Source organism: Sorghum bicolor, chromosome 4, assembly GCF_000003195.3.
Source record: "Sorghum bicolor cultivar BTx623 chromosome 4, Sorghum_bicolor_NCBIv3, whole genome shotgun sequence".
In the NCBI taxonomy this organism is placed as follows: Eukaryota; Viridiplantae; Streptophyta; class Magnoliopsida; order Poales; family Poaceae; genus Sorghum; species Sorghum bicolor.
Genome location: NC_012873.2, coordinates 67,303,934 through 67,331,161, shown reverse-complemented (window position 1 = coordinate 67,331,161; position 27,228 = coordinate 67,303,934). Strand labels below are relative to the sequence as shown.

Sequence of the window (27,228 nt, the reverse complement as noted above, 5' to 3'; positions counted from 1 at the left end):
GCTGCCGACGACTTGCATTGCATTGCATTGCATTGCCGCCGTCGACCAGAGCTTCGGGCCAGCCGATCGACCGGGGACCACGCGCAGGTGCATTGTCTCCGGTTACGCCTGGATTGTTTAATTCCACCTAAAATTTAAGGAAAACAAAAAATCAAGATTTCCAATCACATCTAATCTTACGGTACATGTATAAAATATTAAATATAAATAAAAAATAACTAATTTCATAGTTTTTCTGTAATTTGCGAGACAAATTTTTTAAGCTTAGTTAGTCTATGATTGGACAATAATCGTCAAATACAAACGAAAGCATTATAGTAGCCAAATTCAAAAAGTTTACATATGGCCAAATTTTTTGGTTTTTTGCTACTGTAGCACTTTCGTTTGTATTTGACAATTATTGTCTAACCATAGACTAACTAGATTTAAAATATTCGTCTCGCAGACAAACTGTGTAACTAATTTATTTTATCTATATTTAATACTCCATGCATGCATTCAAAGATTTGATGTGACGGGAAATCTTAAAAAAATTTAGGAACTAATGTAGCCTAGTTTCTAAAAATTCCAAGATTTCCAGCCACATCGAATCTTTGGACGAGAGTATTAAATAAAGAATAAACAAAACTAATTATGCAGTGTAATTTGCGAGAGAAATCTTTTAATTCTAGTTAATCCATAATTCATTGACAAACGAAAATGATACAGTAACCGAAGCCAAAAGTTTTTTGCAAACTAAACAAGGACTAAACTGTGAAACATAAAAATTTAAAATCTACTAGTAGTAGCAAATTCCACCAGTACCTTGAACATGCATCATGCATGCAATGCAATGCAATGCAGCTTCCCGCGGATCTTTTATTATTTCGGAGAAAACCACTGGATAATCATACTCATACAATGATACAGACAGCACACAAAGACTCGAGCGTCAACAGAAAGGGAAAAAATCGATCAGTAGTCAAGAATCAAGATAGGCGACAGCAGGCAGCAACGTTCGGAGAGATGAGGTGAGCGGAACCACCACCAGTACGTGGCGAGGCATCGTCTTCCTCTGCTCCTGTGTTTGGTTCCTGCTGTCCTGCTCCTCTCTAAACCCTTTCCATTTTCTAATTACTTTTGATGAGATTGTATCTCAAAAACTAAACAAACAAAAGCCTATTTATTTGTTCAAAATGTTATAACTTACTGTTTGCTGATTTATTACGAGGGAAAAAAATAAGAAGAAGCGAACGAATGTCTGGTTTAGTTCCGAAAAGTGAAAAGTTTTCGTACTGTAGCATTTCGTTTGTTTGTGACACATATTATCTAATTATGGACTAACTAGGATCAAAAGATTCGTCTTGTGATTTACAGCTAAACTATATAATTAGTTTCTATTTTTGTCTATATTTAGTGTTTTATTCATGTGTCATAAGATTCGATGTGACGGAGAATCTTGAAATTTTTTTGATTTTTTAGGGTGAACTAAACAAAGCCGAACTAAAAAAATCTAATTCACAGCGTCTTGAATGCTACTCCACAGTAGTAACTGACAAATGCAGATGAAGAAATGGCGGTTGGTTGGTACTGTATTGTCCTTGGACGTGAACATTACTTCTATCCAACTAAGGCTAACTAGAGTCAAAAGATTCGCGATTTGGCAAACTGTATAATTAGTTTTTGTTTTCATCTATATTTAATGCTTCATGCATATATCGCAAGATTCGATGTGGCCGTGGTTGTCGAGTAGAAAAAGTTTTTAAGTACTATAGTATTTTTTTTATTTAGTAATTATTATACAACTATGAATTAATTAAGATAAAAAGATGTGTCTTGCAAATTACATACTCTCTCTGTCCCTTTTTAATTGTCGTTGTTGGTGTACGTGCCACAAGTTTTACTCGATTTATAGAAAATACGTGCAACATTTATATCTTCAAATAAATTTGTTAAAAAACTAGATTCAAAGATCTTTCTAATGATACTAATTATGTATTATAAATATTAATATTTTTTTAATATATAATTGACTGTAGTTGTTTTTCGGAAAGCGCAAGCGACAGTTAAAAAGGGACGAAGGGAGTATAAACTACACAATTAATTATTTTTTATTTATATTAATGTTCTATGTATATGTCATAAGATTCGATATAATAGAAAATTTTGAAAAGTTTTTGTAAATTACATATAAACTGTGCAATTAGTTAAGTCTTGTTCAGTTGACAAAATTTTGGGATTTCAGGTACTGTAGCTTTTTTGTTTGTATTTGACAAACATTGTCTATCATAGAGTAACTAGACTTAAAAGATTCGTCTCGCGATTTATAGGCAAAATGTATAATTAGTTTTGTTTTCATCTATATTTAATACTCTATACATGCGACGCAAGATTCGATATGACGGGAAATCTAAAATTTATGGTTCCATCTTTCATGTAGCACTTTGTTGTTAAATCATAGACTAATTATTTTTTAAAAAATTGTCTCGCAAAGTAGGTGTAATCTGTATAATTAATTATTTTTTAGTTTATATTTAAATTCTATGTATGTGTCTAAATATTTAATAAGATAGACAGAGGCGAAGCCACGTTAAGTTTGGGTGGTGCACAGGCACCAGGCAAGAAAAAATATTTAGTACTAAGTAGCTTATTTTGACCACATAAATCAGTTAAAAATAGGCATGTTTCTACACTACCATAAATTTTATGGTAGCTTCGTCCCTGAAGATAGAGTATAAATATTTAGAGAGAAACTAAACAAGGCCGAGAAGTGCTCCATCGGCCACCGTGGGTTTGGTGTGACTCTGCTAGTGGTAATATGTACCAAAAATACAAATATAATTAATTTATTTGTAGGTGATTAAATAAGAACTTTTAATACTTTATTATGCCTAATAAGGTTCTAGTAATTGCAAACAAACATGAATAGAAGATGTCATATATGACTGCACTCTATCCTCATCCTCTAGCCTCAAGCGCTTCATGGAGCAAATCACAAAGCCGAGGCAGACATCACTTCTAGAGTTGTCCGATGTCACGATCCACAGCAGATGTACGCTGTCCATGCTCCCCATTCCCCAAGCAGAGCAAACGGATAGCGGTGCAAAGTATATCATGTTATCCTGACTTCTTCGACATTGGCCTTGTTTAGTTCCGAAAAGATTTCGGATTTCGGTACTGTATCAATTTCGTTTGTTTGTGACAAATATTATCCAATTATGGACTAACTAGGATTAAAAGATTTGTCTCGTGATTTCCAGCTAAACTGTATAATTAGTTTTTGCTTTCGTCTATATTTAATGCTTCATGCATGTGCCGCAAGATTCGATGTGACGGAGAATCTTGAAAACTTTTTGCTTTTTGGGGTGAACTAAACAAGGCCCTTGTCTTAAAGCGCTTGGCACTAACCATCGGGATGGTGACTCCTTCGACATTGGCCTTGATTGAAGACGTACGATGTAATTTTTAACGGGGATCCCGATGATATACAGGCACTATGTGAGTTGTTCCCATCGGATGGTGACGTGGGTCGTGCAAGCAGCGCCGTCGCTCGATAAGCCCAGGCATAATGTCCTAGCCGGTGTCACAATTCAGGTCGATTAGTGTCCATTGTAATAACATTGTTTTAGTACACTATGCAGGGTCCGAGCATCTATATATATCTCCTATGACCACCTAGGGCGCCGGCCAATTGTATTGAACTTTTCCGCTGTAATAATACAAAGACGTGCAAACCTTTTGCGTGATTGAGAAAAAAAAACATGAATAAAAGATATATGTACACAAACACTTGGCGGCATGAAAAATATGCAATTTGTGTCAACCATTTGAACTGAGCCTTCGGTTCATATAGGTTTAGAAAAACGACGTGAATCACCGAGGAAGGGAAAACGGAATTTAATTTTATAGCTAGAGGTAGGTGATTCATTTTTGTCCCGACCAGCATATTTTTTTTATTAAGGCCTTGTTTAGTTCGCAAAAAAATTTAAGATTTCTCGTCACATCGAATCTTTGGTCGCATGCATGGAGCATTAAATATAGACGAAAATAAAAACTAATTGCACAGTTTACTTATAATTTGTGAGATGAATCTTTTGAGCCTAGTTACTCTTTGATTGGACAATATTTATCAAATAAAAATGAAAGTGTTACAGTAACTAAAAATCAAAATTTTTGCGAACTAAACAAGGCCTAAGATGAATTAGAGTTTGAAAAGGAATAAGAACTCGCAAGTAATTATAGCTAGGTTTACCATAGCAATCCCAAAACACATTGAGGAGCAAGAGAAAAGCATAGGAAAAGGATCCTCAACCTCAACACCCCAACAGACTAAACCTGTGTCAAAAAAATACATCGACAACAAAGTGGCATAGAAAAGACTAAAGTGACATTGTGAGCAAAGCATCACCCAAGAAAGCCGATACAACAACACTGGCCAAAAGCATCCGCTAGAGAAAAATAGTGGATAAGTATTTAGTAGAGACAAGACATACTCCTTTAATTCCAAATTATAAATCATTCTAATAATCTTAAAGAGTCAAACTATTTTAAATTTGAACAAATTTATATGGTAAGATAATAATATTTATGATGTTAACTTAGTATCATTACATTATTCGTTAATTATATTTTTATATTATACTTATCTGATGTTATATTTTTTTTAATTTTCTCTATAATTTTGATAAAGTTGAGATATTTTGATTCTCTAATATTTTTAGAATAATTTATAATTTGAAATGGAGGGAGTACAACCCTAACATCAAACTCGTATCCGCTGCGAAAGCCCCACAACAGCAGCACAACAATCGCAAGAGAAGAGACCTGGAGCGGCAAAAGTTTCTGCTCAACTAGAACTAGCGACAGGTAGTTGATTCATAGTCATAGGTTAGGTTACATGAATACAACATGAAACGCCAAGAAAAGGAAAAGGTAGTTGATTCATAGGTTAGGGAAAACAACACAGAATGAGTGAGAAAGGGCAAGCAGAATTTAATTTTATAGCTAGCCTAGAGGTATGTTTTGTAGCTAGGGGTCGTCGGTTTTTTTTTTTTTGTTGAGGTCGTTGGTTGTAATCCAAGAACAAGGCAGGCTCGGATCAGGTTTGTTCACATTGAGAAACACATGTTTGTGGGTTTGTTGAGCGAGATGAACGACAAATAATGTTTAAATATTTATATTTATCTGTCATATTTATTAGTGTTTTTCTTTCATAATATCAGTGAGTAATACTTTTTTAGCCAAGAGAGCAGACTATAGATATGTGATATAGTGATAGGATATATATGGATGTTGCACGGATGAAAGAACCATATACTATGTATCACCAAATCTTACATCTACTTGCCCTTTTATCCTTACTTGACTGTATTTATAGAAAATAGTATCAACATTTGTATCTCAAATAAATCTATTATGAAATTATATATCATTATCTATTTGACGATACTTGTTACGCGCCATATCTGTTAATATTGTTTATATAATTTGATCTAAGTTAAGATGCATTGACTCTTGTAAAGAGGGAATAATATTCTTTTTAGAGTGGATAAAGTATACTACTGTCATATGCTCCCTCCGTCCCAAAAAGAGTATCGTTTTAGGTTTTTGTGCCATAAGTTTGACTCGATTTGTAGAAAATATATACAATATTTATATCTCTAAATAAATTTATTAAAAAAATAGACTTAAAGTTTTTTCCAACGATACTAATTATGTACTATAAATACTAATATTTTTTACTATATATTTAGTTAGAGTTATTTCTCAGGAAGTGATAAATACAATAAGCAATTCCTCTACTTTTCTTCCTACTATAGAAGATAAACGTACATGCAGTAGCATGTAATAAGCGGCGATTGTGTGTGACTGAACCATGCATACGACCTGAGCGTTCAGTTCATAATTAGGTGCGATTGCGAACCAGCGGTCGTAGCATGAAAATGACGCGATTTATGTGTAAACCAGCAAGAACGTAAGACGATGCAATTGCCCTGAAGAAGAACCACACGAGGCAGTGTATGACACGACTGGCCGAGAAAGCGACAACAGAATTTATTTTTATAGCTGGGGTAGTAGATTATCTAAATCAAAGAACAGTTTCATAAAAAAAATCAAGGAACAAGACAAACTCGGATCATGAATTCATGATGTTTTTTGTACGATACAACCTCCTCGTCTACTAATTAATGTTTCGACATTGGAATATGATTTTAATATTGACAAGTGCTTTCAGCGGTGTCATATTAGGCCTTAGTTTTGCGAAAATTTTTAGCTTTAGCTAATATAGTATTTTCGTTTGTATTTGATAATTACTGTACAATCACGGATTAACTAGGCTCAAAAAATTCGTCTAGCAAATTATAGATAAATTGTGTAATTAGTTTTTATTTTCGTCTATATTTAATATCCCATGTATGTGTCTAAAGATTTAATATAACGGAAAATTTTGAGAAAATTTGAAAACTAAACCAAGCCTTATTATAGACATATGATAGAGGGAGTTAAAAAACTACAGTGATTTTTATTATATATCTAAAAACATTATATATCTCGCTGTATAGCAATGGCTACATATTTTTAAAAAAAGTCAATACAGTTTGTAATTTGGGTGGTGATTAGTGAATCTACGATCATAAAAAAATGAAAGCAGCATACCAATCCAATATATATGTGGATCTTTTTTATGACACATAGATGCAGGTATCTGTGTGTACATGTGTGTGTTGCGCCCTGTCAAGTATGTGTATAATATGGCCGCTGAAAGCGCTTGTAAATGTCAAAATCACTCAATACTAAAACATTATTAATTAATTAGTAGACGAGGAAGTTGTGTATTACGTTTTGAGAAGGGAGACGCTTTCTTGAAAACAAGGGAATAATACCAAATGGGTTTTTCCCCTTTTTTTTTAAGTTACATACTAGTTCAACTTAGATATCCACAACATGTACCTACACTTACTTCTATAAACATACATACATAAACGTTTTCTTATGATCACCTCTGAAGAACTGAGTCGGTAGAGAACTAAGTCGGTAGATCTTAAGATTCATGAAGTTGCCACGCATCTCTGTGACGGGAATGTCGCCTATCACTGAAAGTTAGGAAAATACGAGCATCTGAGTCAAGTCGAGGGCTTGAATCTAGATGGATAAGTTCTACCACAAAGAACCTAATCAACTAAACTATGGGCCTGTTTAGAGCCTAAATCTTTGCATCCCAAAACTTTTGGCTGTAAACTTTACATTCAAATAGGTGTTTAGATGCTTTCCAAATTTTTTGGTATGCAACACACAAGACACGGGTCCCTAAGCAAGTTTACACAGTTTTGGGGCTCCAAGATCTCAAATTCCAAATCTTTACGGCCAAGTTTTACAAGTCATTGTTTAGATTCATTCTTCCAAAAAGTGCTCATTTCTCCAAAAGTTTTGGCTGTTTGGTTGTGTATCTAAACAGGGCCGACCAATTCACAATGGGTTCTTTCTTGATTTCAGGAGGAAACTATTTTGCATTCCTACTTCAAAACATTCGTAGGAGACACCCTAAAGAAAGATGTTTCTTTAGAGTCAGTTCATGAGAGCATCCACAATGGTCCAATAATGTTAACTTTTAGCACATATTTTCTCTGTCTCTAAATGTTTGTCGTCATGATTTACGTGACGACAACTTTAACTCGAATTATAGAAAATACATGTAACATCTTTATCTCCAAATAAATTTATTAAAAAACTAGATTCAAATATCTATCCAAGGATACTAATTTTGCATGATAGATATTATTATTTTTCAATATATATTTAGTCAAAGTTGTTTCTCGAGAAGCAAAAACGATAGACATTTAGGGACGAAGGGAGTAGCTTTTAAAATGAATAGCCCCTTATGGCACGTTTACATAATCTTGAAATGTGTTTTTATTATCTCTTCCATAGTGTATATTTAAATATATAAAAAATATATGTAGCTAGAAAAATCAAAAATTACTATAATTTGAAACAGAGTGGATAGTTGATAATCTTTTTATTTGGCATCGTCTATGAACTAAAATATCCAAACGTTTTCTTTGAATTTTTTATGCACCTTTCTGATTGAAATATGCTAGATATTCTCCGTATCAAAACTGTACTCGTTTCAAATTATAATTTATTTGACCTTTTTATCTTAAATTTAACCACTCGTCCTCTTTACGTAAAATATTAGTTTTTTTTGTTGTGGCTTGTTTTATTAATAATTTTTTCAAAAGTAATTTAAATTTAATTATATTTGTATAAATTTTTAAAATATAATGAGATATTAAATTTAGAGTTAAAAAAGTCAAATCAATTTTTATAATTCGGAATGGACGAAGTACTGGGTAAAGTAAAATTTGCACCTAAAGGTATATGTCCTCGTAATATAGATTATAAGATTTGCATTGAGATTCATGCCTAACAGAAAAGAGACAATTTTCTATTATTTCTCTCCTAATAAGGCCTTGTTTAGTTCCAAAAAAATTTACAAAATAGGAATAGTACCACTTTCATTTGTATTTGACAAATATTATCCAATCATGTACTAACTAGACTCAAAAGATTCGTCTCGTAAATTTCGACCAAACTGCGTAATTAGTTTTTATTTTCGTCTATATTTAATACTTTATGCATGCGTCTAAAGATTTGATGTGACGGGGAATCTGAAAAATTTTATAATTTTTTTTAGGAACTAAACAAGGTCTGTGACGTTTTTGACTTTTTGAAATCGTATTTGACCGTTCGTCTTATTCAAAAATTTTATATAAATTATAAAATAAATAAATCATCAGTAAAGTATCTCTAACTATAAAATAGGTCTTAATAAAATATATAATATTTATGTAAAAATTTTAAATAAGATAAATGATAAAACAAGATGTTTGAAATTATAAAACGACGTTTTTTTTTTGGACGGAGGGAGTACATATGTCGTGAGGGCACGTGCACTTGTGGTAAAAATACTGCGTTCCGGAGTACAAGATGAGCAGTACTCCTGCTCCGGTGTGGATGGAAAGTTTTGCAGTTACTGCTAGACTCCTAGTGCTAGCTACTCGGGAAGACGACGACGAGCATTGGGACCAGAGCTGGTAAAATAAAAGCGAGGCTCCATTGCTATGGTTATGATCGATTCCTTTGGCACCTCTCCCTTCTCCCTTCTCCCTCTAGTCCTCTATATAAAGATGGCAATGGACATGCCATCTCACACTCACAGCCAGCTTTGTGAAAGCAAGGCCCTTGTAGCCAGCTACACGCAGGAAGCCAGGAAGAGAAACCAGCAGCACAATATGGCCTCAAAGCCTGGCCCTCTCAGTCGCTGGCCATGGCAAGATCTCGGAAACTACAAGGTATAAACACACGCGCCCGCCATTGATTGTTGCATTGACTGTTGTTGCATGCATTATATTCAATAATTCTGCTCACATTTCTGATGGTTGCATGTATGTATGCAAGCAAACGCATATATATGCTGCACGCAGTGGATGAGATGAAATTGAATGAAGAAGATAGAAAACTCTTGTTGCATATGTATGTTTGTTATTATGCCTTGCCAAGCTGTCATGCATCGATCAAATAACTGGACTGACGATGCTTATTTGTTGCCTGCCTTGCCTTGCCTTGCCTGTGCGTACTGCACCGGCCGCGTGGCTGACGGCGACGACGAACTGAATACTATAAACGAAGTACGCGCTGGTGGCTCCATGGGCGGTGCGCAGCACGTACAGGTTCGTGACGAGCGGGGAGCGGGACCTGCTCGCCTTCGCCGTGCTGCCGGTGCTCCTCCTCCGCCTCCTCTACAGCCAGCTCTGGATCACCGTGTCCCGCCACCAGACGGCCCGGAGCAGGCACCGGATCGTCGACAAGAGCCTCGACTTCGACCAGGTCGACAGGGAGAGGAACTGGTACGTTGTGTACTAGGATTATTGGATTGGATGCATGTCTGTCTGTCTGTCTGTCTGCCTGCCTGCGTGCATGCGTTTATGACGACGACGAAGAAATCCAACAGAAATCCGATCCGTCCTGCTTTAATTTTTCTAATTGCGGCGCCCATGATGCATGCGTGTCCAACAACAATTTTTTTTTTTTAAAAAAAAACGCAGGGACGACCAGATCCTGCTGACGGCGCTTCTCTTCTACGTGGTGAACGCGGCGTTGCCGGCGGCGCAGTCTTTGCCGTGGTGGAACTCCAAGGGTCTGGTAATGGTCTCCCTCCTCCACGCCGGCCCCGTGGAGTTCCTCTACTACTGGCTCCACCGCGCCCTCCACCACCACTACCTCTACTCCCGCTACCACTCGCACCACCACGCCTCCATCGTCACCGAGCCCATCACATGTACGCATGCATCTTTGCTAGCTAGCTGCATCCATGTACATATAAAATGAGATTTTTTTTTTTGCATGCATGCATATCTGTATGCAGCGGTGATCCACCCGTTCGCGGAGGAGTTGGTGTACTTCACCCTGTTCGCCATCCCGCTGCTCACCATGGTGGGCACCGGCACTGCCTCCGTGGCTGTAGCAAACGGCTACCTCATCTACATCGACTTCATGAACTACCTCGGCCACTGCAACTTCGAGGTCGTGCCCAAGCTGCTCTTCGACGTCTTCCCTCCGCTCAAATACCTGGTGTACACGCCGTCGTTCCACTCGCTGCACCACACGCAGTTCCGCACAAACTACTCGCTCTTCATGCCGCTCTACGACCACCTCTACGGCACCGCCGACAAGTCCAGCGACGACCTGTACGAGCGCAAGCTCATGCAATGCCGGAACGAGGAGCAGGAGGAGGCGCCCGACGTCGTCCACCTCACGCACCTCACCACGCCGGCGTCCCTCCTCCGCCTCCGCCTCGGCTTCGCCTCCCTCGCCGCCGCGCCGGCGCCGCTCGCGTCTTCGACCCGCGGCTGCACCAGCGTCCTGGCGGCTGCCGCGCGCCCGGTGGCCGCGCTCCTTGGCCGGACCGCCACCGCCTTCAGGTCTGAGGCCAACAGGCTCCACAAGCTCAACCTCGAGACGTGGGTCGTGCCAACATACACCTCTCAGGTACTACGTGTGTGTGTGTGTGTGAGATTTATTTAGAAAATGATTTATAGTGTTCTTCTTGAATTTTGAGGGTTGAACATTTTTTTTATTTGGATGCAATGCGATGCAATGCAATGCGATGCAATGCAGTATGAGTCGAAGCAAGGTTTGCATGCAGTGGGGCGGCTGGTGGAGAAGGCGGTGGCAGACGCGGAGGCAAGTGGCGCCAGAGTACTCACGCTGGGTCTACTGAACCAGGTCCACCACCCGCCCATCTTCACTGTTCTGTCGTCCTGCAGCTCCTTCAATTTTTGTTTCTTGGTAGTCGACCAAACTCCTCTCCGGTCTCCCCGTGCGTCTCCGGCACCCCCGTCCCCGTGCCGTGCATGTGCATGTGCACCGCCGGAGACTTTTTGCATGCAATGCCTCCCCGTGCGTGCTGCCAGTAGTAATGTCTGCACGTCGCAGCAGGGGTCAGGCTGTGTGTGTATTAAAAAATCGCAGCGTGCCAGGCAGGCTGCATTGAACCCATGCCAACCACTCCTCTGAATTCGAATTGAAAATTTTTCACCGCTACCGTCGTAGCTTCGAGTCAAGTTTTCACCGCGCTGTAAATAAAAGACAAAAAAAAGGGGAGAAGATGAGTGATGAAGGGCTCTGACAGCGCCAGCTTGCCTGCAGGGAAGCGAGCTGAACAAGAACGGCGAGCTGTACGTCATCAGGAAACCTGACCTGAGGACCAAGATCGTCGACGGCACCAGCCTGGCCGCCGCCGCCGTGCTGCACATGATCCCTCGGGGCACCGCCGACGTGCTCCTCCTGGGAGACGCCGGCGCCAAGATGGCGGCCGTGCTGGCGTCGGCGCTCTGCGAACGCGGGATTCAGGTACTACATACCTGCCTCCTGTTGTTGCCATGCATTGTGTTAACACTGCTGCCATCACAAACGTTGTTGGATTATCCTGCTGTCGGATTTGTTTATGAACGAGAACCCTCTAATTAATTTTTGGTGTAAATGACGCTTGCAGGTTCAGATGGTGGACAGGGACCTGTACGAGTCTCTGAAGCAGGAGGTGCGCCCAGAGACGCACAAGCATCTTCTTCTCCTTTCTGACTGGAGCCGCAGCCGCAGCAGCAGCAGCAAGGTCTGGCTCGTCGGCGACAAGCTGACGGACGAGGAGCAGAGGAGGGCGCAGGGCGGCGTCCACTTCGTGCCCTACTCGCAGTTCCCTCCCGACGCCGTCCGCGGCGACTGCGTCTACCACAGCACGCCGGCGCTGGTTGTCCCGGACGCCTTCGAGAACCTCCACGCCTGCGAGGTACTGTACGTGACACATCGTCTTTTGCCTGCCTGATCGCGAATGCGCTGACGGGTTGTCTGTCGCATGCACATTGCAGAACTGGCTGCCGCGGAGGGTGATGAGCGCGTGGCGCGCGGCGGGCATCGTGCACGCGCTCCAGGGCTGGGACGACCACGAGTGCGGCGCCAGGGTCACCGGCGTCGACAAGGCATGGCGCGCCGCGCTCGCGCACGGCTTCCGCCCCTACGACCGCCATCACACCGCGGGTGGCGCCAGCAAGTGACCATCAAGGAATATTGAATTGGGTGGACGGACTACGATTCTCGTGTGCATGGCTTGGCTTGTCTGTGACGCTCATCTACTACTGGTGGCATAATGCGTGCGTGGTTGTTCTGTGTTGCTTTCTTCTGCTGGAAATGCGTAACATTCCTATTCCTATTATTATGATGAAGAAAAAAAAATACTCTGGCAGACGATTGAAAATGCCTTTTTTTTCAAGGAAGAAGGCAAAAAAAAAACGATTGAAATGAAAATTTCATCTTTGACGCCATGGTCCATACCAGGGTGAATTCCGGTTCACGGCCGGCCCAATTACAGTTGGGCCAGGCCCGGCAAGGCGGCAACGACTGACTTGTCTGTGACTGAGCCCTTACCTGCCGGCCCTGGTAAAATCCAAACCGTTGGTTCGCAACGGAGCGCTCCCAGATTCAGAGCGCACGGGCGGGACGGACACACACCGCGCACGTGGCTTGCCCGAACTGCCAGTTCTCGTCCCCCTAGCTGGTACTGGTGGTAGCTTTGACCATCCTCCGTCCCTTCCGCCTGGGGAAGACGACGATCACGGCCATCCTTCGAGAGCGGACGGCACAGATGACCACCACGTCTCCAACCAAATTCGACACGCTCCCCGGAGTTGGGGCCCCACGGCGTGAGCGAACAGCGAAGCCGATAGAGAGATCCCCCCAACTGTCTGTCTTCCGACAGAACGAACGGCCCAGATCGCCCCGCCTCGGCCTCGCCTTTTCCACTCCACATCCCCGTGCGCGGACGCGACGCGAGCCATCCCGAGGGAGGGACCGGTCCGGAGCAGCGAACGAATCGACCCGGCTCGTGATGCCGTCGCGGCAGCGCCGACGCGGCGACCTCGCCGTCGCGGCTGCGCTGCTGGCGACGGTGGCGCTGGCGGCCGGGGCCGACGGCGGCGCGGAGTTCGATTACCGGAAGCTCTCGGGGATCATCATCCCGGGGTTCGCGTCCACGCAGCTGCGCGCGTGGTCGGTCCTCGACTGCCCCTACTCGCCCTTCGACTTCAACCCCCTTGATTCCGTCTGGCTCGACACCGCCAAGGTTCCAAACCACTGAGCTGCATCACCTCGCCTCGCCTCGCCTGCCCATCTAGTAGTGATATGATATTTCTGATTACTGCTCTGCTAGTGCTGCTCGTTACTGCTGTCGTTCCAGGATTAGTAGCGTGGCCATTTGGCTCTCTTAATCGGTTTTGCTTTAGCTGTTTGTTAGCTTCGCATAGATTATATATGCTCTCATACGCTTTAGGGATGTGAGCAGCATACATAATTGTCAGGTCTCCATACTTCTTTTTCCCTTTTTAGTGAATCATCTATCTATTAATAGATTTGGGGACTGGAGCAGTTTTTGTTGGGATAAACTTGTACTGGACCGGAGTATCTTATCTCTGGATGTGAGTGCCATGAAAAGGGATACCCAACAGAAACAACTAACTTTAGAACACCTTTGGTTTGTCGGGTACTCCAGTAGGTGCAAAGCCACCAACTACTTGAGCAGCTTTGGTCAGTTTTTGCTAGGAACAATTCACTGCTTGACTGTCTGTAATGCCAGTATGCCTCCATGAATAGCCATGTGTTTGTCATCACATGACAATGCCTTGTTCGTCCCAAACTAGGCCAGAGTAAGGCTTAGCAACGATTGCATTATCTAAAATGGAAAACATGTGCGGCCTATAGAGGCTAAATTTGCTCCATTTCTATGCTTAAGTATCCAGATCTACTGGTTTTCATACGTCCAGTTTGCTGCAGCTTTTCTCTGCAGTGAATTGCTGGCTTAAATGCATGCTGCTTGAACCCTATAATCAGACAGACCATCCGGAATGCAAGTCAAGGCCTGATAGTGGTCTTTCTGCAATTACAGAGTTGGACCCTGGTTATATTACAGGTAAACTTATGGCTTACTCTCTTTTCTTAGCACTGACCTCGCAAGTTCTAGCCATGAGTTACATATCTGTTACATGATAATTTGTAGCTTATATCATAAGTCAGGTTACTTAATGCTGAGTGAAAAGAAGTTCATTCTAGACAACATTTTTGCAAGTTTTGAGCTGAAGTGGCTGAAACGATAACAAAAAGAATGTGTTTTTTTACACGAGATCACCAGACTAATGCCATAGGTGGTACAACAATGTATTATCAAGAAAGAATCATGTTTGTTCTTTGTTCATGTGCGAGCTGAAGAATGTGGAATAATTTGTGCAAGTACGGTTATCTGTAGCTCATTCACATGTTTCTTTCTTTCAAAATAATCTATGTTCATCAATTTGCAAATGGCAACTCCCCATATTTGCTTTGACATTGGCATTGTGTTTTACACTTCAGGAATAGTCCTGTTAGACAGGGTGCATTCAGTACTCATATTTGTTAGTGCATTATAAAGCCACCCATCTCATTCATTCATGAAGAGAAAGGGAAGGGAAAAACACCTTACACTGACATCATTTTATTGGGCAAGGTTTCAGGTCCTCTCTCTTCAGTATGGAAAGAATGGGTCAAATGGTGTGTAGAGTTTGGCATTGAAGCTAATGCAATTATTGCTGTTCCATATGATTGGAGACTGCCCCCATCAATGCTTGAGGAGCGAGATCTGTATTTTCACAAATTAAAGTTTGTAACACTTACCTCAACTTGTTATGAAGCAACCAAATTCCATGCAGCTGATAGGGTCTAGATCTTTTGGTGTTTCCAAAGTAGATACCTAGATTACAGTCATTTATATTGTTTTAGTTACCTTGCATTTCTTATATCAGCATTGCCATAACTTCTGAACTGAATATGTGATATGATACTGTCTTTGTTGGCTTCGTCAATTTAAAAGTTGGCAATCCAATCTCTGGAATAATTGTTAGTGTTACAAGTAAAACATGGTGTGTTGCATTTCATGCGTTTGCAGCCTGCAGGTGACCAATTGCTAAACGATATGCTTTGGCCTGTGAATTTTAGTTTTGTCATATCTTGTGGTTAGTTTTATTCAAGCAAATACGATTTTCCAAAACAATGGCAAACAAATCATGCTGAGATTCTGAGCATAGATGTATGGTGTAAGGGCAATTCATTGTTGCATGAGGAGAGAATGTAGTATGTGATGCTCATACATCCTTGTTGATGCAGGTTAACTTTTGAAATTGCTTTGAAACTCCGAGGAGGGCCATCTTTGGTATTTGCTCATTCGATGGGAAATAATGTGTTTCGCTACTTTTTGGAATGGTTGAAACTGGAAATTGCTCCCAAGCACTATATCCAGTGGCTTGATGAACATATACATGCATACTTTGCAGTTGGTATGTCAACTAGAATGAATACTACTTTATTATTACCATATTTATTTTATCCACTTATCCTCAATTTTTTGAGTTTTCTGTGCTTTAGGCGCTCCTCTTCTTGGATCTACTGAAGCAGTTAGAGGTGCTCTTTCTGGAACAACTTTTGGTCTTCCAGTCAGTGAGGTCAGTCATCCTCTATAAATCTTAGTTTCATCTTATTGTAATAATTTATTAATCCGTCATCATTGAATATTTGAATGCCCTGTTCTGTTATCAGATTTTTTTCCTGCAACATAGTTAGTATTGACTTTATAGTTTGCAGTTGACAATTTTGATGCCCAATGCCCCATAGGTTTATTCTTGACTTTTTGTATACACAACTTTCAACTTTAAATAGTTCTTTTTACTGGCCCATGCACTAAATATCATGGTAATATTTTATTCTTGTTCGTCTGCACTGCATCTGCGGTTCGTAGTCATGAAGTATGCTCCTAGATGTTCATGTGAGTTATGGTAGTATTTATTGTGTTTCATCCTTCCATTTAATGTTTCGCTGAATATAGTATGTCATTTTATGTTTTATTACTACCATTAAAAAGTCCAATTGTGTCCAAACTTTGAACTGTCACAACTGTCCAAATAGCTTGCCGTAAGTCTTGTTGCATTTATGCATCTTATTAGTTTCTAACATTTCGTATCTATAATTACGTTTTCAGGGCACAGCACGATTGATGTTTAATGCATTTGGTTCTTCTCTATGGCTTATGCCATTCTCAAAACACTGCAAAGCTGATAATATCTACTGGAAGCATTTTTTTGAGGGAAAGGCAGGTTGTCCTCACAGACAACAATGTGATGAAGCCGAATATATTTCAGACTACGCTGGATGGCCCACAGACCTTGTTAATATTGAGGTTCCTTCAGTTCGAGGTTCTTTGCGAAAATCGCTTTCTTTGTTGATGTGACATTTAAGAATTTCTGTTCCACTAAGCAGGTTGAAATGTTTTTCCATTTCCTCTTTTTCATCACAGGTATGGGGGCATACCCATCCATCACGGATATAACCGAGAACATAACATCCAGTATGGAGTGTGGAAAGCCAACTCTTCTGTCATTTTCTGCCAGAGAAGTGTCAGATGGTACTTTGTTCAGAACAATAGAGGATTATGACCCTCAGAGCAAGGCACTTGTTTATCAGCTTGAGAAGTAAGTCTACATTTTTGAACTTGCTTGTTTCCTTTTACTACCCTTGTTAATTTGCAAGAAAGTCTTTGCTTGAGGAGGGAAGCCAACTTTGTTGTACCTCAAAAGCAAGGCCGCTCAGCTTGTCCAGCAGGAATTTTAGCAAGAGAACCGAGCATGTATCCTCCCCCTGTCTTGCTAGTCAAGGTTAGGCAACACCAAGAGTTGACAGGGAGGAGCAGTGATACTGCACTTGGCTGAACAGGCCACAGAATGCTATGTTTATGTAATTCCTAAGGGATTAGTCAATGATTACAAATAATCACAACAGATCACAGGGAATTTGTCCACCTATGAAGTAATCCTGAGTAACCATATTCGATGATTGGTGGACAAGGATAGGCAATAAAGTGGATGGAGAGGTTAGAAAAGGGCTGAATTCCCTTGTCATCTTGGGGGCTTGGTCCATTTGGAAACATAGGAACTGCTGCGTTTTTTATGGAATGCTTCCCAACCTTGCTGAAGGACTCCTGCTCACTAGGGAGGAAATTCACCTTTGGGGTATGGCCAGTGCCCATAGTATTTCTTACCTCGTGTCCACTACATCAGGGGTTTCTTAGGTCTTTGGGTCGAGGTCTGTGCTTGTTGAAATTAAAGGTGAGTATGTAATCCAAAGGCTTGTGTGTGGGTGTGTTATATGGGCTCTTACCCTGTTTTTTCTTCAGCTCTCTTGTGTGTTCGATAAAAAATCCTAAGTGACCATATATAGGTAGGCGGTTAAGGAAAACAATCCTAAACGCCACATATACAAAATTGCTACAGGCAAGGGATCAAAAGCGCATGCGTCCAACTTGCTCCTACAATGTATTCCCTGCATCTGTTCTTTCAAACAAAATACAAAGTTTAAGGCTTTAGTATGCTTATGATATGATATTTGGCATTTATTAATTAGACCTTGTATTTTAATCATTAGGTGGTAAGTAAGAGTGACTGAGTCTAAGGCCTTGTATTTTGGTCTGAGTTGATCTCAGGTATTATCAGGGTGATCCAGTTCTGAACCCTCTAACACCCTGGGAGAGACCCCCAATAAAGAATGTATTTTGCATTTACGGGATTGATTCAAAGACTGAGGTATGGTTGGTGATGTTTATTTCATAGTGAACTGTCCCACTTTATGTTGTTTCAAAATAGATTCTTTCTTCATCAAGCAGGTAGGATATTACTTTGCACCAAGTGGCAAACCATATCCAGACAACTGGATAATAACTGATATTATTTATGAGTTTGAAGGTTCCCTACTTTCAAGGCAGGTATCGTATAACTTGATTTGAGAAGTCTTTAGTACTCATTTTAGTCACGTACCCATTCTAATGGTTGACACAGTGACAAATTTGCTGAGAGTAATTATGTAAGTGCAACCTGTTTTGTGTAGAATGTCCTAGTGGTTCCTCAGTTCTTCTATACATTTATCTTTATTAGTTCTCTCGGTTCTTCTATACATTTCCTTTTTGTTATAATTGTAACATATTCTTACCAGATCAGGTAATTCTGTTTCGGGAAAGCCTAACAACTCCAGTGGTGATGGAACAGTATGTATTACCAAATAAAATTCTTAGTTTGTATCAAGCTAAACCAGTTTATTTAAGCAACTGAATAGCTATTTCATGGCAGGTATCCTACAACTCCCTCTCATGGTGCAAGAATTGGCTTGGAGCAAAAGTGAACATAACGAGGGCTCCACAGGTATTCTGTTTTATGCTTATTGGTGCGACTCACCATGGTGAACTTGTGACCTGGCTATATTAGTATACTATGTTTTGGTTAATTGAAGTGTTATTGACTGTTTCTTGCAGTATATCGCAACACTAAGCCACCCTCCCTAATTATCCTCTTCTACTCTTGAAGGCAGAACATGATGGATCTGATCTGCAAACAGCCATGAATATCGATCACCATCATGGCCAGGACATACTACCAAACATGACGAGGGCTCCGCATGTGAAGTACATAACCTACTATGAAGATGCTGAAAGTCTTCCGGGATGGAGAACAGCAGTTTGGGAGCTTGATAAAGGTGTGAATCTAGATTTTTTTTCTTTTATACCATTTTGTATAGCTTAGCTGTAGCACTTTTACTTATACCTGTCGTTCTGCATTGCAAGGCTGCAAGGGAGCCCCTCAGTTTGTGCTTTTGCCTTTTAGCACATGATGCATATCTTTGTTTTACTTGCACTAAGGAATATCTTGTTCTTGTGTGTGGTGCTACCTTTATTCGCCGCATAACTTTCTTTTGACATCTATTGAACAGACTAATATATAAGTTATTTAACAGCAAATCACAGGAATATTGTTAGGACGCCTGTACTAATGCGTGAGTTATGGCTTGAAATGTGGCACGACATGCATCCTGATTCAAAATCAAAGTTCGTGACGAAAGGTATGCTTCAATTTGAACAGCCCAAAGAGCAATGTCGTTACCTGGTTTGACTCATGGCTTTTCAAGTTACTAACAGGAGTGTATAAACAGCTTTCCGAGGTCCGCTAAGGAACGACGACTGCCACTGGGACTATGGAAAGGCTCGATGTGGCTTTCCAGAACACTGTGAATACAGGTCTGCACGCAGTTTTCCAGTCTTTCCTTTTTCAGTTTCAGCAACAAAGCCCCCCTATTTAGTGATTGTAAATCCAGGTATGTATTTGGCGATGTCCATTTGGGAATGAGCTGCAGACTGAAAAATACATCTGCCAACCTTCTTCAACAGTATCTCTGAAGTATGTTGCATTACTGTTATTCCATTTTTTCCCTTATTGATGAAAACTGCACCTGACATTCTATTGACATCCTGCAGATGCTGTGGGCTGAATAATATAGTGGTTTGTTGCTCGTTTGGGAATGATATTTGATTTCCCATTTTGACTTGCTGATGAAATTAGTCAGCAAGGTAGATACAGGATCAATTGGAGGCCAGTGAAAACAGGTCAACTCTTACTCTTCCCACCATTTCGGTACACTTAAATCTTTGAAGTAGACATATGCAAAGCTGAAACTACACGGTCCCATGACTAATTTTGGTTGAAGATGGAGGTCAAAATTCCCAGGAGTGTATAGTTTTGCTCATGTTTTCAGCCATGTAGGAGCCATTTGTAGCACTGGTACCTTCGGTGCCCTGAAGGTGCCATGAGATCACAGTGATGTATAATTGTATATTGTAGGCATGAGTTTGTAAATCAAGCTGTCACAAATTGACTTATCTTGCTAGAAAGGTACTCTATAGATTGGCAGTGTTAAAATTCTTTAGGACTCCCAATTAACCACCTTGATTGTAACGTGTCCTTGAGAAAAATGAATGCTTGCTGTCAATACTAGTTGCTGTTCATTGGTGTAATGAATGAGCGCATTGCCTTTGTTTGATAGTATCAAAGTTCTTGAATACAGTGGGTCTTGTTATGGATCCGCGGTGGCATGTGGGGTATACCTGAATATTGTACGTAGCGAAGTTTTTTAGATACATCATTCTCATCTCCGCTAGGTTTAGGGCTCCTGTGGAACAAGGGATTTTTCATGAATCATGTGGTTTTCCTATGAAATTGAATTGGTTTCATAAAATTCTTATATATTTTGTGCCTCCGAAGGGGGCCTCAAATTGTAAGATTGTTCCATGATGCTGTTTGGTCTGAAGAAATAGCACCTTTCATGTGCTGATGTGCCAGTGCAATGCAAAGCCATGGTTATGTGAAGTTGTGAACGCATGGCATGAACTATTCTGTAGTGGCAATTTTGTTTGCTCAAATCTACTGGTGCAACGTCTTCTTCATACTAGGGGTAGATGCTGCGTGCATCACAATGTGGAGTCGAAGAACTGAGCGAGACATGCAGGAGTGCACAACAATTCTACTCTTCCGTCTTAAAAAGAATGCAATTCTTTTCTTTGAAATCAAATAATTTTTAGATCAAATCAATAGAAAAAAGTTAACTTTTGTGATACCAAGTACTTCCTTCGTCAAAAGAATGGACATCTCGCTTCTTGATTAGTCAAACAAATTATGACTAGGTATATAGAAAATAATATCAATATTTTCTATAAATATATTTACTTAGCATATGTCATAAATATTATGTTTTTATATTTTTAGTTAAATTTTAAAAGTAGTTGACTAGTCAAAAACCAATATATACATTGTTTTTTAGGAAGGGAGTAAATGTAGAATATATTTTTATACTATATCTATATAGTGATATATAAATATAAATACTATTTCTATAGTTGACTTGTTCTAATAAATATAGTAGTAGTAGTTGAATTGTACTTCCTCTATCTTATTAAAAAAAAAGTTGATATAGGATTCGTATTGGATAAACTTTTCTAGGTTTAATAACTAGATTTATATATAAAAAGAGTAGTAGCAATTACTTCTTCCGTCCACAAAAGAATGTAATTCTCACATATCGAGAAGTCAAATAGTATCAACTTTGACTAAAATTATTTTAAAAGGTACTAATACTCTTGAGACAAAGTAAGTACCGTTAAATTAGTTATAGAATATATTTTTATAATAAATTTATTTAAAGACATAAATACTAATACTATTTACTATAAATTTGATCAAAGTTGAGGTAGTTTGACAAACACGTTTCTCTTAATTGTGATGGAGAGCATATTCACTTGAACTTATCTGCTCAATCTACCAGTCATTCAATAGTAAATTAGCCAACAATATTTTAAGCCATAACCTTTCAGCCGAGCAATCAGGCCTGTCTCTAAATAAGTTTAATATGAATAATTGAATATAGTTAGATGAGGCGCGTCACGCATCACGTCATGGCAGTCGTAAACACGAGCACAAATCTAGCAGCTGGATTGGAGGACTCTGCGTTCCAGATGATCCCCCCGCTTGGAATCTCGTCACACGCTTGGAATCCAACGCGAAAGCTCCCGCTGCCCCTGGCCGTCCCCATCCGGCCACCCGATCCCTATCAGACGGCCGCCAGAACCCCGCAGGCCGTAGGCCTCCCAAACTCCCTCGCCAGTCGCCTCGGACTCGGCCCTCGGCAGCTCGGCCTCGCGAGCTTCCTGGAAGGTGGAAGAAACCCAAGCGGCGAAAGCGAAACGAATCCCCTTCCCTTTCCTTCGCTTCCCCTACCCCCGCGCGTTCTAATTTGGACCAGACGGCTCCAGAAGCTTCCGCCATTAAACTAACCTAACCGCGTCGCTTTATTTATCGAGCCAACCCCAACCCCAACCCCCGCTCGTCTTCGCCCAGATCCACGCGTTTTGGAGGAGTAGCTGCGTGTATTGACCACTCACTCTCCGAGGCATTTTCTCTCCTCTTCTTCCTCGTCCTCCCTGCGAATTCGCGACCTCCATCAAATTCCAATCCCATCTGCACGGAGAATCGACTAATGGCGGAGGTAAGGGCCCCCACGCTTTCAATTGCTCGACCGATGCATGGATTTATTGAGGAGGAAGTGTAGATAGATCTGACGCTGCGTTCGTTAATGGCGGTGGTGCCGCACGGCAGGAGGGGTACAAGGTGACGCTGAACGTGTACGACCTCAGCAACGGCCTCGCGCGGCAGCTGTCCACCTCCTTCCTCGGCAAGCCCATCGAGGCCATCTGGTGAGTAAGCCTCAGCCCCTCCCCGGATCTGAGCTGATCCACCTCGCGCCGGCCGTCGCCTAACCAAAACCAAATCGGACCTGGCAGGCACACGGGCGTGGTGGTGTACGGGAACGAGTACTACTTCGGCGGCGGGATCCAGTCGTCGCCCGCCGGGACGACGCCGTACGGGCGGCCGCTGCGGACGGTGGAGCTGGGCGTCACGCACATCCCGCGCGAGGTGTTCGAGGACTACCTCCGTGACATCGCGCCCCGGTACACTGCCGAGACGTACCGCCTCCTCACCCACAACTGCAACAACTTCAGCCACGAGGTGGCGCAGTTCCTCGTCGGCACCGGCGCCGGCGTGCCCGACTACATCCTCAACCTCCCCGCTGAGGTCATGTCCAGCCCCATGGGCCCGCTCATCATGCCCATGATCCAGAACCTCGAGTCCACGCTCCGGGCCAACACCGCGCCGCAGGCCACGCAGTTCGTGCCCACGCCCGCATCCGTCTCTGCGCCCGCGCCCGCTCCCGCTGCGGCTCCTGCCAAGCGAGAAGCGCCGGCGCCAGCGCCGGCGGAGAAGGCTTCGAAGGAAGCTCCCTCTTCTGCTCCAGCGCCTGCTCCTGCCGCTGACCCGCTCGGGAGCGCTAGGGGGAAGGTGCAGGAGGAGGTGATGAGGGAGTTCGCGGCCATTATGGCCAGTGGCACGCTGCGTGCCAGCGAGGCGGCGGCGCTGGCCATGCGCCGGGTCATGGAGCGCCACGGCGACGGCGCCACCATGCAGCAAGGCTAGACGGCGCGTCGTGGACAGGCTGCGCCGGGCCTGCTGAACATTGTGAGCGCGTTGGTTGCAGCTCCATGGGAATTTGTCATCCGCATGCTTCTGCTGCCGCCGTATGGAAATTGTTATGTTCGTGCGATTGTTTGGGTTGTTGATTGCGACCGAACTTATTACCCATCGTTTATATGGGTGGTTAATTTAGGGGAGATGATAATTTACGTTGGCTACATGTTTTTGTCCTGCTTCCAACCGCTTGACGGCTTGAGTGCTCATGATAACGCTGTGATTTCTGGTGCTTGTTCCAGATTCTCTCACATTTAGACCAGTGTTACGACGCACGCTCGCAATTTAGGCCAGTGTCACGATGGCACTTACTCCTGCAAGCTCGCACGCACATGTGCAAGGGCAAATGACGGTAGGGATGTGTGGACGCTTGACCGTGCAGTATAAGATTTCAGGTCACATCGAATCTTGTGGCAATAATTTGCATAATTTATTTATAATTTACGAGATGAATTTTTTTAAGTTTAGTTAATCTATAGTTAGATAATATTTAAACAAAATTATTTTGCAAGACGAATCCTTTGAGTCAAGTTAATCCATGGTTGGACAATAATTATTAAATATAAATAGAATTGCTACAATAACCAAACTCAAAAAAATCTTGAGCTAAACAAGGCCTAAAGTATGTGGGCGCTACTCTAAAGTGAAAATGTTTGAGCTAAACAAGGCCTAAGTATGTGGGCGGCTACGCTAAAGTGAGAAGGTTTAACTTTGGGTAGTGTGTATTTGGTTGAAGAGCATGGTAGAATGGAATGATTTTCTGGGGATGAGAGCTTATTCTAGTATTTGGTTGGAAGGATGGAGCGGTTTGTGAAAAATTTTAGGTTCGGTTACGTTTGTATTTGATAATTATTGTCTAACTATGAATTAACTAGATTCAAAAGATTCGTATCGTAAATTATAGGTAATTATAAAATTAGTTATTTTTTATTTATATTTAATATTTCGTGTATGCGTTCAACAATTCGATGTGACGAGAAATTTTTTTAAAAAAAATTGGAAACTAAAAAAGGCCTTATGTTCTTGCACTTGGTTGGAGGAATGAAATGAATAAGATGCTAGATTAGGTACCCTCGTTTGCTGTGGAGCCCATATGCCATACCAACTTGTGCTTCTTTCTCCTGCTCACGTCCATGACACTGTCGCCGCTATGTTAGCGCCTTCATCTCTGCCCATCCTCAGGCCACGCGCCACCGTTGACGGATTCGTTCACATGGGATGTGTGCTCGTTGACCCTAGGCCACATGCATCTCCACCATCGGATTCACTTACTCGGTCTACGTGCTCACCAGCCTTAGGCCACATACTGTCGTCGCCGCTTACCGTTCTCGGTACCCGCTCGCTTCAAGACGTGTATCCAGTAGGAAGATGGAATGAGTGTCGTTCTATTGAGACGAGCACAATTTTTATGGAGTGAGCTCATAATAAAATCTCAAGAAATAACCAACCGCTTCATCCTTCTACTCTGTAAACAAAAAAATACCCTTGAATCAAATAGCCTTAAGAATAGAGAAGCTCCATACCATTCTCATTTATCGCACCAACCAAATGCACAACATAGGTGTTTAGCATATATGTCATGGAAGAGTCATGCTTTAAGAGACGACATGTATACCTAGGGTAGAATTTTAAAAATCCTCTCTAAGTGAGACCTGTCACCGTTAAAAACGATATCTCGTCAATGCCATAGAGCTAAGGGTTCAATCCTCTTTGGTTCCATTGCCGTTGCATATAAGAGATTAGAAGTCAATCCAAAATAATCATATGTGTGCCACAGAAGATGCGCTTGAAGGATTATTAAGTCCCTTTGGAACGTGGACTTCCTCCATGTTTAATTGTTTAGTGCACTTTTTCATGAAAATGAACTGATTTTTACGAAATTCTCATGCAACTTTTGCCTTGCAAACATGTACATATTAGTTTTAACTCCGGAGGTTGAATAAACATTATTCTACATCCCGAGAGGATTACTTTTTAAATTAAGGGATTGAAAGAATATTTATTTTAGCAACAGAAGATTAGGTACCAGAGTTTGTCGTAATGACATTTAAGGAATCTATCATATTCGATTCTTCTTTAGAGTACTTTTTTTTATCTTTCAAAATCCTATTATTGAAATCTCCAATCTAGGTCTACTACCGCTAAACTGATATATCCCATCGATGCCATAAAATTACATCAATCACATCTACGCTGCTAAAATGCGGAAATCTTCCCGTCTGAATATTCGGATGGGAGACACCGTCCGACAATTCCCGCTCACGACTCCCGCGCGAGCTTCCGACGGGTCGAGGTATGTTTTCTTTTCTATTTTCTTTTGTTTTTCTTTTTCTTTTATTTTCTTTCCTTCTTAATTTTTCTTTTTAGTTTTCTTTTCTTTTCCTCTTCCACTAGTTGGCATTTACTTTTATTTTCTTGTTTCTTTTTATTTTTTGGTATATTTTCTTTTTAGTTCATTTGTTTTCTTTTTCGTTTCTTTTTTTCCTTATCTCCTATACATTAGTTTCTCTTTTTTGTTTCATATTCTTTTTTTCTTTTTCTATCTTTCGTTTCTTTTCATGTTTTATTTTTCATTTATGTTTTCTTTATTTTTATTTTTATTTTTATTTTTCTTGATGTTCGTGTTGTACTTGTGATGTTCTATTTTTTCTTTTGATTTTCTTTTATTTATTTCTTTTTGTTTTCTTTTTGTAATTATGTTTTCTTTGATTTATGTTTTTATTTCTTAATTTATTTTGTATTACTATAGTTAAATATTTTGTTTGTTTTATTTTGTTTTGTCTTTATGTTTCTTTTTATTGTTTTTCCTTAATGTTTTTTTATATCTTTTATTTCCCCTTGTTCTATTTACTCTAGTTAATTGTTTTGTTTTTTGTGTTTAGTTTTTTATTTTATTTTATTTTCATGACATGCTATGTTTACTTTTTAGTTTCACCTTTTTATTTTTTTATTATTTTTTTATGTTCGCACATGTCATGTTCTATTTTTATATTTTTTATTTCTTTTCTTTTGTTTCTTTTCTAATTATATTTTTATTCAATTCATGTTTTTTCTTAATTTCTTTTCTTTTCTTTTTCCTTTGTGTGCCTTACTTATTTTTTATTTTTATTTTATTTTTTATGTGTTTATTATTACTTTCATTTTTTATAATATTTATAATTTTTACCTTTCTTTCATTTCTTTTTTCTTTTATTTGTTTATATTATCTTTTATGATGTTCTACATTGTTTTTTATGATTATGTAGTGATGTTTTTTTATGTTCACATATTATACATGCGATGTTCTGTGATGTTTTCTTTTGTGTTCACGTGATATACATATAATGTTTCAAAGATATGATGTCCTCGTAGTATACATATGATGTTTTAGGATATTTTTTATGATGTTCACATAATATATTGTAATGTTCTATGATATATTTTAGTGATGTTTACGTAATACATATGTCATGTTCTATAATGTATTTTATGGTGTATTTAGTGATGTTCACAAAATATATACGATGTTCTATAATGTATTCAGTGATGAGTGATGTTCACATAATATATAAGATGTTCTATAATATATTTAGTGATGTTCTATGGCGTTTTTTGTGATGTTCACTTAGTACACATATGGTGTTCTATTATTATTTAGCGATGTTCACGTAATATATATGTGATGTTCTATAATACATTTAATAATGTTCTATGGTATATTTAGTAATGTTCACTTACTACATAA

General features: G+C 40.5%; 3 protein-coding genes across 6 annotated transcripts; all 3 read left to right on the top strand.

The window, feature by feature from the left end:
* On the top strand, nucleotides 9,133–12,802 carry LOC8084699 (protein ECERIFERUM 1). Of its 2 annotated transcripts, XM_021459213.1 has the most exons (9): nucleotides 9,133–9,332; nucleotides 9,439–9,513; nucleotides 9,670–9,887; nucleotides 10,086–10,318; nucleotides 10,406–11,028; nucleotides 11,158–11,265; nucleotides 11,689–11,892; nucleotides 12,035–12,325; nucleotides 12,405–12,802. In XM_021459213.1, the coding sequence occupies exons 4-9, from the start codon at nucleotides 10,186–10,188 to the stop codon at nucleotides 12,588–12,590; spliced, it is 1,545 nt and encodes a 514-aa protein (XP_021314888.1). In that variant the 5' UTR covers nucleotides 9,133–9,332; nucleotides 9,439–9,513; nucleotides 9,670–9,887; nucleotides 10,086–10,185; the 3' UTR covers nucleotides 12,591–12,802. The 2 variants fall into 2 exon arrangements, with proteins under 2 accessions (XP_021314888.1, XP_002454767.2); XM_002454722.2 differs by lacking the exon at nucleotides 9,439–9,513.
* On the top strand, nucleotides 13,337–20,471 carry LOC8084698 (phospholipid--sterol O-acyltransferase). 3 transcript variants are annotated; one of them, XM_021459214.1, is made up of 16 exons: nucleotides 13,340–13,654; nucleotides 14,362–14,497; nucleotides 15,075–15,219; nucleotides 15,724–15,893; nucleotides 15,982–16,058; nucleotides 16,592–16,805; nucleotides 16,907–17,081; nucleotides 18,089–18,188; nucleotides 18,266–18,363; nucleotides 18,595–18,646; nucleotides 18,729–18,800; nucleotides 18,963–19,131; nucleotides 19,390–19,494; nucleotides 19,585–19,669; nucleotides 19,747–19,829; nucleotides 19,907–20,471. In XM_021459214.1, exons 1-15 carry the CDS (start codon nucleotides 13,421–13,423, stop codon nucleotides 19,826–19,828), a joined length of 1,914 nt encoding a protein of 637 aa, XP_021314889.1. In that variant the 5' UTR covers nucleotides 13,340–13,420; the 3' UTR covers nucleotide 19,829; nucleotides 19,907–20,471. The 3 variants fall into 3 exon arrangements, 2 of the variants coding, with proteins under 2 accessions (XP_021314889.1, XP_021314890.1); XM_021459215.1 differs by having other exon boundaries at nucleotides 13,342–13,654; nucleotides 18,269–18,363; XR_002452275.1 differs by lacking the exon at nucleotides 19,907–20,471 and having other exon boundaries at nucleotides 13,337–13,654; nucleotides 19,571–19,669.
* On the top strand, nucleotides 22,122–23,727 carry LOC8084697 (desumoylating isopeptidase 1). Its single transcript, XM_002454720.2, has 3 exons — nucleotides 22,122–22,467; nucleotides 22,578–22,675; nucleotides 22,763–23,727. The coding sequence occupies exons 1-3, from the start codon at nucleotides 22,459–22,461 to the stop codon at nucleotides 23,451–23,453; spliced, it is 798 nt and encodes a 265-aa protein (XP_002454765.1). The 5' UTR covers nucleotides 22,122–22,458; the 3' UTR covers nucleotides 23,454–23,727.

Excerpts from the sequence above, each read along its gene's own strand:
- LOC8084698 (XM_021459214.1), top strand. The coding sequence starts at position 13,421 with ATGCCGTCGCGGCAGCGCCGACGCGGCGACCTCGCCGTCGCGGCTGCG. Across the intron at positions 15,894-15,981 it reads ACATGCATACTTTGCAGTTG|GCGCTCCTCTTCTTGGATCT; the intron begins GTATGTCAACTA and ends TCTGTGCTTTAG. Across the intron at positions 17,082-18,088 it reads CTTGTTTATCAGCTTGAGAA|GTATTATCAGGGTGATCCAG; the intron begins GTAAGTCTACAT and ends AGTTGATCTCAG.
- LOC8084699 (XM_002454722.2), top strand. The coding sequence starts at position 9,168 with ATGGCAATGGACATGCCATCTCACACTCACAGCCAGCTTTGTGAAAGC. Across the intron at positions 10,319-10,405 it reads CGTCACCGAGCCCATCACAT|CGGTGATCCACCCGTTCGCG; the intron begins GTACGCATGCAT and ends ATCTGTATGCAG. Across the intron at positions 11,266-11,688 it reads CGCTGGGTCTACTGAACCAG|GGAAGCGAGCTGAACAAGAA; the intron begins GTCCACCACCCG and ends GCTTGCCTGCAG.
- LOC8084697 (XM_002454720.2), top strand. Across the intron at positions 22,676-22,762 it reads AAGCCCATCGAGGCCATCTG|GCACACGGGCGTGGTGGTGT; the intron begins GTGAGTAAGCCT and ends CGGACCTGGCAG.